Source organism: Rhagoletis zephyria, unplaced genomic scaffold (assembly GCF_001687245.7).
Source record: "Rhagoletis zephyria isolate East Lansing unplaced genomic scaffold, Rhagoletis_zephyria_1.1 Rzeph_scaffold_01194, whole genome shotgun sequence".
NCBI classification, from domain to species: Eukaryota; Metazoa; Arthropoda; class Insecta; order Diptera; family Tephritidae; genus Rhagoletis; species Rhagoletis zephyria.
In genome coordinates, this window is record NW_016158278.1 from 110,053 (window position 1) to 121,626 (window position 11,574).

General features: G+C 37.6%; 1 protein-coding gene across 1 annotated transcript in view; it reads right to left on the reverse strand.

Moving 5' to 3' along the window:
• LOC108363116 (uncharacterized) overlaps positions 1-11,574 on the reverse strand; it is a 64,046-nt gene that overhangs the window by 41,434 nt on the left and 11,038 nt on the right. Inside the window, exons 3-7 of the mRNA XM_017616387.1 lie at positions 8,435-8,592; positions 4,653-6,065; positions 4,357-4,569; positions 1,639-1,837; positions 861-1,549 (exon numbers count right to left, since the gene is read on the reverse strand). Coding sequence (XP_017471876.1) covers positions 861-1,549; positions 1,639-1,837; positions 4,357-4,569; positions 4,653-6,065; positions 8,435-8,592 — 2,672 coding nt within the window. The remainder of the gene's footprint in view (positions 1-860; positions 1,550-1,638; positions 1,838-4,356; positions 4,570-4,652; positions 6,066-8,434; positions 8,593-11,574) is intronic.

Genomic DNA, 11,574 nt, shown 5'->3' on the forward strand with positions numbered 1-11,574 from the left:
AAAAAGATATTTAAATGAAAGACTTCGCATACATTAAAAAAAACTCTCTGTAAGAAGACTTTAGTGCAACACTGTATTAAAAAAAATAATACAGTAATTAAAATAGACGACAGATTTTTCTTTGTTATCCTCTTTAGAAGAGATATGGATCAGACAATATTTTTGACCGCCCAAATCGAATAAATCTACCTGTGTGCAGAGCTTTAGTAAACACAATGTACAATTTATCTTACTTCTTACAAGATTATATATGTAAATTTCAAATTATCGGTTGGATGCTTGTAGGTCATATAGCTCGAACTTTGAGGGGTCACTCATAGGTGAAACGTATTAGACGTCTCGTCAATTTAAGCTTATTTGACAAGTTTACCCTAATCGCCAGTCCCCTACCAAAATTCTATATCCGCCACTGAGGCTGATGCTACGGTTCCGATATTACGTGCTTCGATTCAGCGGCCTAAACCGATTCTGGTGAGATTAATATCCGATCGATATAAAAAGAGCTCAGTTAATGAGAAATATGCTTGTGAGAGAATTTTGTATCGGATGTTTTGGCTATTATCTTGATAGAAATAAAAATAATGTATGTAAATAAAATACAGAAATTGAGGAGCAAATAATGACTACACCTTGCAAATTTCAAATTTCAATTTTCCCCGTAAATATATATATATACAAATACATTTGTATCTTGATAACGCGAATGACTTCTAATGTGGATAGAATAAAATTCCGACGACCTCCTTGCATATGTGCGAAGTAATGTTATGGCGTTTTTTGCAGCTGATATGGGGCGCAATATGAACGACTACGAACATATGAAATGTGTATGAAATTACATATTTCTACAATATACTTACTATTCTCCATATAAGTTTTAGCTTTGTAGCCACCAAAGTGGTGCGAGTAGTCCGATACGAAGTGCAAACCCAAATATGAGCCTGTCGAGACGTGACGCAACAACTTCAGTTTGGAGCTCCAATCACCGCATAAACGTTTTGGCAACGCGTTCGAATTCACATTGCCGATTGCGGAGCGCATGCGATTGTGATGATTAGCTGGATAGTTGGGATTCCCTCGTGGATAGTCCGGTGTCTGTATTAAGTAATTCGTGTGCGGTCGGTAGAGACTCGAGAAGATGTGTAGCAATTTTTGATAATTCGTTTGCGCGAGATTATAGTTGTTATAACTATTCGAATACAAATAGTTGGTGTTGTAGTTTGCATTTGCGTTCACATTCAAATTCATATTCGCCTCCATATGTATATTATTTACAGCATTCGCATTAGCATAATTAGTATATGTATTAGAATAGGAGTTTGTATTAGAATTACTAGATGTAGATGTAGATGTAGATGTAGGCATAGTATGCGATGAACTAAGGCTAGGTTTCTCATAAGAACTTCGCTTTCGAAAGGTTTTACTTATGTTAATACTACTTTTACTGCTATTATTTATATTTAATGTGTTTTTGTTTTTGGAAGATTTTGTAGTCTTGAAATTATCGTAGTGCGTGGGTTCGGTAATTTCCAAATAGTCATAGCTACAACTGCAAATTTTTCGATAAGATATCAGAAAATGGTTTCAAAAAGTTGGTTGAAATTAGAGACATATTTATTTATGTATGTAAGTACTTACCCCGCTTCATTCTCGATCACAAGCTCCTCAAATTCGATGACAACGCGATAGCCCGTTGGCGCTGTTATTGTTGTAAAACAATTAGCATTGTCAGGATATTGCCGTGGAAATGAGGGACTCCAAATGGAGGCACGCGGATGCTCCTTTGTCAACGAGACAGTCTTATTGCAGTCATTTATCCAGCTGCGGCGCAAAGAGTCTATGGAATGTAGAAATAAGAAATATTACGATTATAAGAGGCTGGAAAAATGAGGAGAAAGGGCAGAAGCGAAACTTGTAGTAGTTTATAGTCGTGACTCAGGTTACCAGAGAGTCAATGGAGTTCACAATACCATTAGAATTTTTTTACTTCCTCGCTGGATGGCCTATACTAGAAAATTAGTTGATATGGGTAAATCTTTTACATTGGCCTTTCCGGCAATCGCTGTGAAATTCAACAATATACAGTTCAGTAATACCAAGGGATTGAGCTTTCTGTGTAAGTAAGAAGAGTCCTGGACCAAACCAGGAAGAAAAACACTTGAACTGCTTTTGGACACGCACTTCCGTAGTAGGTTCTCAGGGAAAGTCACGGTCGACACTCATACGGGCGGATTGATGAATTTAGGAATCTGTTAGCAGGGAGAAGAATATTTGGGCAAGACTGAGCTTTAGACCCCGCAAAGCTGAAAGCTCGCATGGAATCACAGTTGGATGTAATGCCCCAATTTTCTGTAGATGGACTCTTGATACGGTCTAATTCCCGTTTTACATAAATTTAACTGCATACCGATATTGGCGAGTTGCCTCGGCTGTTTTTATGCACCAGGGAGGATCTCAAACCCATTCGTCTTTCCTCGTTTGTGCTCAAATCCCTACAGTTAATAGCCTGCATTTCTCTTACCGTTGACAGTCAATTTCTGTCTTATGATCGACATTTCTATTAAAATGGCAAGTCCATGGAGGCCATGCTTACAGCCTGCGAAATGTGCCCCAGTTCCAAGGACTATTGCCTTGTGGCTTTCTAGACACTGAAGGAGCATTCCATAACAGAATAACTGTGGACATAACAAATTTCGTGAGAACACCTGGAGTAGACAAACCTCAGGTGGAGTTTTTAAAGGATGTGCTCAAAGCAGAGAAGTACCGGCAGGAGCATAATCGATAACCTAGATTCGAGATATGGTGCAAAAAGGTACTTTCAATGTTCTCTCGCCACTTCTGTGAAAACTAACTTAACATTGCCGGTTACCACACAGCAGCTAAACGAGACCGCCTAAGTCTCACGAATAAAGCCAAATTTGTATACTTAACTCTGAAGAGGAAGCTGAGCTGGAAAGAGGACAAAGTTCAACATTATGGGAATGGTTCTATAAACTCATTTGGTTTCTCTGTCTATCTTCTAGGAAATGACTGGTGGATAGTAGCCGGTGTGGATGAGAGGACAGAGGAGCGTATTTATTACCACTCCATAGGACCTATGTTCGATCCCCGGCCCAAGCAACATCTAAATTAGAAAAAGTTTTTTCTATTCAATGGAAAACCTGTGGATGGATTCAAACTTGAAAGAGCTTCTCATAAGAAACCATTTGTCAATCGGAGGCGGCATCCCTCCATTAGTGTTATATGTAACATCAGGACGCACATCACAATCTGCATGAGAAGCTCGGCCAAACACCTTTCAAAAGGATAAGTGCAAAAATATTATTATTTTTAATTGAAAATGCATAAAAAACACGATGAGTTGAATCTGTAGGCAAACGTGGCTTAAGTGGTAACGCATCGTAGGTATATCTGACACCTTAGGAGTTTAAACTGACCCTTGCCTTACAACTAGGTATATGAATCGGCTCGGATCACCGTTTCGTAGATGCTGTAGGAGCTGTAAAACTGCTATGTTTGGGAGCTTCTTGCTGCAGCCTGGGTCGTCATTTTTGCACCACCTATAAAAAGAGGCGGGTAAAAGCCTTAAATGGCTGACGAAACCGTAAATAGTTCTTCAATGGGGAAAATTTAAGTTGTCTTAAACTTTAGGTCTAAGTGTGTCATTCATGCCCTAATTAGCTCTGTTGATGAAGCCTAGAGATACATCGGAATTAAGTATACTAGCTACTATTAATCCCCCTGGAAAACTTCTCGCATCCCAAAGATGGCTTTACTCCTTCCAATAATTTCACTGCTTCTAAATTACTGTCCAAGTATGTATCCAACGGCCCTATAACGCACCGCAAAGGTCGAACTTCACCGTATGGTAGTGCTCCGCTTCCAAGGCGAATACTTTTGAACTTCATTCCACACAACCACAAAATCTTTTGGTGCGATTATGACATTATTTTTTTCTACTTTAAATGGAAATCAAATTATCAATCGTACAAAATAAAGGTAGAGCTGGATGGAGGTGGACTGATATCCTGGGTCTACATACCAGCTGGCAGCTACATTTCGGGTGTAAATATCTCATCGTGTTCTACATAATCTTCGATTGATTTATAAAGAGAAGAAATAGCTCAATATAAAGAACGAGGACTGAGATAGACCAAAATAAGAACATTAACCCAGGAAGTGTTCCATCCGGGAATTTACAAGGTAGCTTGCACAGAAGGAGTGCAAACATTTGGCTGATGCTCATTCCAGAAAGAGCATGGAAGTTTTGAAATTTGTTTCCAACCAGCTATCTGTTTATCTCTTTCTCTCCTACTCTCTGATTTTATTGCCATGATTATAATTCTTTAGACTTACCTTCGCTCATCGCTCGCTCACATATCACAAAATTTTTCGCGCTGCAATCGCGATCGTTCCACATGAATGTGCTCGTCAATGGGTTGCGGTTCGTTTGAATACCTGGCGGTGTGCGAAAAAAACGACGGAGTTCTATACAGTCTTGGCTGCTAAGACCATCATCGTTGGGCTGCTTATTATAGTGACTGTGTTCCGTCCATCCCGGAAACCAGTCTAGTCAAAGTAAAGAATAGGAGGAAAATGCAATTAGTTAAGCCAATAAATATGTTTAAGATCTGTACTTTGTATGTACTCACTTGTATATTGAAACAACAGCCCATCGCTCCAGCGAAAGTCTCCTTCATAACTGCTATCCGAGCCACCGACCCAGTAGGCGTTTTGCTCACTATAACCCGGACTGTTGAAAACTAACTCATTGACTATTTGTTGTTGCTGTTCAGTGCGAATGGAAGCTAAATGGCCGCCTAAATTTACGCAATGTTCCTCGGCATCTGGCCAAGACATGACCGTTTCGATGGCGTTTATACAAAATTGCTGCATTGCAATCCAGCCGAAGTCGCAGCTAGAAACGATTTCGGTAATAGGCAGCGCTCTGTAGGCCAAATAAATAGTCGGCAGTTTAGTAAAGGATGTATTGTTGTCCGTGCCTGAACTCAAGTCCCCACCTAGAGGCAAGGTATTATATGTGGCACGCGATGCTTTGAAGAGATGTATGCTCAGCGTGTTTCCCGTTGAGGTTAGAATAAACGCACGCATGCGGTTTGTGTCGTTTATGCAATATGACCAGCGAATGTAATCGCTTTCGAATACCTTAATAACTACGCCATCACAGTTAGAAATATCATTGACCGCCTGCAAAGGTTTGCCGCTGGCGCCGTAGTTAAAATCCTTCACTTGATTTTCCATGAGCCTCAGAAATCCATCGAGCGCACTGGTAGAGCGCTTATTAATATGCTTTCGCGTGTGATTGTAAGCATTCCGCGTGCCTGAGTCATCATCAGTGCGTGCCGCCGCCTTGGGCTCGGTACGCCTAAACAGTGTTGTTGCAATGGGATTCTTCTTTGCGCTCCCAGTGCCACTATTGGCGGTCATATTTATGCGCTGCGTGTCGACTTGTACGCCCTGCGTGGTGTAGATGTTGAAAGTGTCCTGCTCACCAGCAGCATTCAGTTGAATACCGTCATTTGGCTGTAGTATGGCGCTATCGTTGTTCGTTACGAGCGTTAGACTTATGCGATTACCGTATGGCAGATGGATACGAAAGTAGCACTCCAGTGCATCGCGCATGCTTGGGCGAACATAATACTCGCCCGACTGATTACTCGTTGTAAGATTGTAACAGTAGTCTACTAGCTTGTAGCTCAGACTGAACATTGGACTCTTGTGGAAGTGTACTGTGGTGCGGCTACGCACATCGAAGTGATAGCTCCGATCGGCAGCATTCAGCTCTTCCAACTTGCCACACAATCGCGAACGATCGTTGAAACGTATGAAGCCACCGCTGTTGCAAGGTACATTCAGTCGCTGCAGTTCAACGAGTATGCCCGCCGGTGGGACGTCGCCTTTCTCCAAATTCGCAGTCGCTGAGGGACTGTCTGGCTCGAAGAGTCGATACGGAGGGAAATGTACCGAGCAGTCGATGCTGTACAATGGAAGTGCTGTGTAATCCAACGACCCTCGGGAAACTTCTCGTAATAGCAATTGGCAGTCTATGGAAAAGAAAGTTAGGGGAAAATTAAATCAAGAGTCGTTAACACAAGCGAGTGCTACGCGTTTGAACATTTTGTTTAAGGCTAGCTTGCGACCAAAAATTGTCAGTCGTGATTTATAAAGCCGGCAAAACGCGAGTGGGTGAACATATTGGAATGCAAAATAATGGACAATTAAAAAAACATGGTTATTAATTGTATAATAAAAGCACAAGTCTAAGGACATAAGAACGTTGAATTAGATTAGGTTAGATGAGGATGGCTGTTTCTATAGGTTGGTGCACTTATACTAGTAATCCAATTGTCATTTGTCGTGCCAATAAGAGAGGATACGGGGGAAAAGGAAATGTGTTGGCTGAACAGTCTCGCCTAATAGTTTGTGGTAGAAAAACGTTGCGTTCTATCAACAAATCTCCGCAAGTTGCTTACGTCTGTTCCCAAAAGCTTCTCGGGGCGAGAAAAGTCAGATTCAGAGTGTTTAAACTTTAAATTCTAGAAGGGTGGGCTGATGTTGTTTCACCCCCTCGAACCCCATACAGCTGCTGCAGTTGCGCCTTACCGCATTAATTCTGATCGCAAAATGACCGGTTATTTATCCCACTTACCAGAGATAAGAGCTACATTTACTGTCGTCGGTTAACCCGTTGCCACAAGAACCTAGCCACCTTGCATTCCAAGGTTTTTGAACATCATTTGCAGAGCTGACTAAAACCCATCTATCCAGAAGAGTACCAGATGTCGCCAGTGGAGCTCCGACCATTTCCTTACTCGGCAACAATTCCTCAAGCGTGTCATGTGAAATAAGTAATTTTTTTCATAGAGAACTTTCCTTTCCCTAACAGGGTTGCAGACATGGGCAGCATAAGCCGATATAATTCGGGAATTTTTAATGACTTTGCTGTTATATTTTTCGTTACCTTCAAGGAATTTTCGGTTTTTTCGGGACTTTTCGAAAATTCTATGTTGTGTTTTATTTTTTAGGATCTTACTGAAATTTCGCGGAATTTTTTGGGACTCCTCGGGATTTATTTCTGGACCGCTTGGGAGTGTTCCAGGATTTTTTTTAAGCTTTTCCGATATTTTTCAAGACTCTTTTTTGAGATCTTCGGGATTTGTTGCTATATTTCTGAACTTCTTTGTCCTTTCATTTGCCATTTTTCTGGAACTTTTTTGTGTTTTTTCTTTGCATTTCAAAACCTCTCGCGAATTTTTCGGGATTTTCTGAAATATTGCTGGAAGTGTGCATGCTTGATTTTTTGTGGTATTTCGGGAACGGATTACTTCTTATTTAAAAATACAGGCTTTCTCATATTCGTTATTTTTTACATTTGAGTCCTTTGCATTTGCTAATATAGTCCAATCAATCCATGTCGAATAGACTAAAAAATGGTTGGAGTTGACCATTTTTGATTTGGATGAATATTGGCCAGATTTTTCTATTGTCATATAACGACATTCTACCAACGGAAAAAGTTAATTTTTTTCCAAAGTCTAGATCTCACAGTTTCCGGGATTTCGTAAGTTAATTTTTTGGTTTTATTTTAAAATAATATTTAGCGATATAAAGCAAAAATATATCAAAACATTCGAAAAAAATGATCGAATTTCGAAATTAAAATTATTTTTACACTACACCACCAAATGGTCTTAAAGATACTGAAATTTTCAAAAAGATGTAGTTTTTAAGATTTATGTACATATGCATGTAAACTTTCGAACCGTGAACAATTTTTTTTGTAAACCCTATTAGAGTTAAACAAATTTTATTTTATTTGCATTTATTTTTAATTTGGAGTTTGCAATAATTTTTTTTCCAAAATTTCAGGATCTATTAAGATAAGCCAGAGGTTTTGAATAAACAATTTATATACATACATTAGTTTTTGCTTTGAATTTCCAAATTTTATAACTTTTTTAAACCGTGGCCAGAACCATTTTTGTAACTACATATATAGTTTTTGGGATATAGATATAAAAATAAACATCCAAAATCCGAAAAATTATGAAATTTGGAGCTTTTAAAAAAATATATATTTTTTCCTTTAGCAGAACTCTGATATGTGATAAAAGAAAAGTTCTCTCCAAAATTCATCAACATCAAAAATTGTTGAACGAAACTATTGGACAATAACGTAAGGCTCATAGTGTTCATAAGCAAAAATAATAGTCTCGATGAATTGCATGGAAAAGGTAAAACAACACCCACTCAGCGTTTGCAAGCGCTAGATATAAATAAATTTTCCAGCAATTAAAATACTTAGGCCAATTTGTTAAGTTTTCTACTTTCATGCAGTTCAGTTTTTCTTAGTTCTTTCAACACAAGAAAATTTATTGTTGTTTTTTAATTTGCATCGTTCTGCGCTACTCACCTTTACGTAGTTGAAATTTAAAAGTTTTTTTGAACACCACATGTTGTGCTTCGAGTTTTGTGTTGTCATTGTTGTTGTTGTTGTAGCTACTGTTATCATTACCGTAGTTGTTGGTGTCACCAGCACTGTCACTCTGGAAGGTCGCACGAAAAAAAACTCTGCAAAAATTGTAAGAAAAAGCAAATGAAAGCCAGCAGAAGGAAACTTTATCAGTTAGTAGCCGTTCAAGTTGAAGTTTTCGCCATAAAATATATCTTTTCTTTGAAATTCAATGCGTCACCGCAATGGTAAGAAAAGTTCAAGTATAGTAAAGTCAAGTTTGGTAATAGTTTTTGTTCGAAAATTTTATAAAAAAACGTAGTTTATAGACAAAAGTATGTACATAGTAAATACGTAGTAAAAAGTCAATGGCATGAAAATTAAATAAACCAAATATACTGGTACGTACATTTTTATAGTAAAATGTATATTAAAATAATACATAGAAGGTAGACATTAGAATATCTACATACATGAATGAAACAGAAATATTCTAAAAAATTAGTACTTTCGATGTACCGGCCAACGTCTTAGTATGTAAAGCGCAAGACATTCTAAAAATAGCGTCCGTATAGCACACGTAGCTGCGCGTTTTTAATATGAGGTGAGCCAGTGTTGCCACTCACATATTTTTTCCTACCAAAAAACGTACCAAAACGATTTTGAGAGTACCAAACAATTTTTTTGTAGTAATAAACGAGACATTATTTTTCTAATTTATTATTTTTCGGAAAGGAAACACAAAGTTTTAACCATAAATTTATTTCACTGGGTTAAAAAAGATTTTTTTCACGCAGAATTTTTCGCAATGTCGACATACAATGTTTTCTAATTTAATTTTTTCTGCTATTTTTTATACTATAACAACAAACATAAAAATGTAATTTCTAAAATCTTTTCAAAACTCAGGAGAATTCAATAAATTTTCGTGCAAATTTCAAATTTTTTAATCAGATTTTTTAGAAATTTTTTGAGTATGCAGTTTTGTTGCCCAATAAATTTTGAACGCGGTCAAATTTAATGCACTTCAAATTAATCTAGCTTTCTTACTTGTCCATCACTCCATTAAAACTAATCTGTCTTTATGTATTTACTCATTGAAAAGTCAAGCATGATAGAATACAACATTGCGCCATCCAGTCAGCGATGACTTTTCTTAAGTAAAAGTAAACAAAACCGAATAGGAGGATAAAAGAAACCGTCAAAGCAGTGAAGTTTTTAATACATATTAAATTTTTCGATAGAAAACATGCTTCAATTGTGTTAAATTATAAAAATATATGAATTGACAAGACCAATGTTGCGGTAGCCCTGACGGCGTCACCCAAGAACACAGAATAAAGAAAAATCAAAAATATAGATGTAAATAACTGGTAAAATTGTCAAAAAGCAAAATTGCTCGCAGAGAAAGAGAGAAAAACCAACAAGTACGGGAATGCTCTTCGGGTAAAAACTAGTAAAACAGTCAAATACACCGTGGACGCCATTTTTTTTGTTGGTATAGCAGTTTTGTTTATCATCTGGGGGATTTGGGGGTCAAGAGCGTATGTGCTCTTGCGTATCCTAGTGAAAATGTGTCTCTTTGGGCGAGTCACAGAAGTGACCGAGATTATTTGACCAAAGTAGGTAGGGCNAAGAAAGAGAGAAAAACCAACAAGTACGGGAATGCTCTTCGGGTAAAAACTAGTAAAACTGTCAAATACACCGTGGACGCCATTTTTTTGTTGGTATAGCAGTTTTGTTTATCATCTGGGGGATTTGGGGGTCAAGAGCGTATGTGCTCTTGCGTATCCTAGTGAAAATGTGTCTCTTTGGGGGAGTCACAGAAGTGACCGAGATTATTTTACCAAAGCAGGTAGGGCGGGTAGGGTGGTCCAAAAATATATGTCATGAAAAATGTTTTAAAGTGTTCTTCCAATTGTTTATTAAAGCACTTTTTATATTAAACATTTTGTGAACCTTAGCGTCATAACCAGAGATACATAAAACCCACGTTTCAGAAATGACGGTATTCCAAAAGACCTACCAGCGGTGGCGGAAATAAAGAATGCCGAACAAAAGGATTCTAATTTTGATTCCAGATAATGTTTATCAATCAAAATTAAGTTGTTTATGTAACCATTATTGCAGGTTACCTCAAGCATGCTGCGCAATCAAATGCTGTCATTCAAAATCTAGCAATGACACGATGTTGAATATGACTTGTATCAACAAGCCACAGTACTTGAATCCATTCCACGAAATTTACTTTGCATTAATTGCGTACAAATAACAGTTAATTATGCTGTACATTTCGAAATATTTGTATGTATGGGCTGCTAAACACACTTCACAAACACATCTCCATCTGCTAGGAAATTAAACGCGGTTCACTAGCAAATGATGATTTAATTAAATGGACACAATGCTTTCACTACAAAGTAAATTGAATTAACTCCACCTCTTTGCCCATTTCGCTCAGACGGCAAACCGCAATTATAACTTGGCAATTATCTGCAAATTACTCTGGTTATCATTATATGAATTGCTCTTCGCTACAGCGTTCAACATCCGCAACAAACCGACAATTATGGCACGCATGAGAAGTAAAGGAAGAAGATGCTAAAGAAGGTGATGATGAGAAGAAAAATATGACAGGATATGCATTAGAGTGGTCCAAAAACGGCAAAGTCGGAATTGTAATGCTCTTACCCCCTAGCATTGTTCTATATCGGAAAAAGTATACCCCTATTTTTTTTACTTTGAAATCAAAAAATATTTAGAGGTTTCAAAGTTTTCCATCTATTTTTATATGGGGAAAATAAATTTTTGCGTAGAAATGGTATAGGAATTCTTGAAAATCAATATTTTTCTATCGGAAACCTCTGATTCTTTTCAGGAGACTTTCGATACTAATACCCAANAGGGAAGTAAATACTATAAAAACTGTGGACATAATATGAAAATTCGTCTGAGTTCAATTAGTACACTTTTAAAGAACGTGTGAGACAGGGTTGCCACTGACGAAAAAAAATGTTTACCATCCACTTAAAAAAAATTTACCAAATCTGGGAAATATCTACCAATAACTTTTTTATAGTTATTTTAATAAAAACAATAGT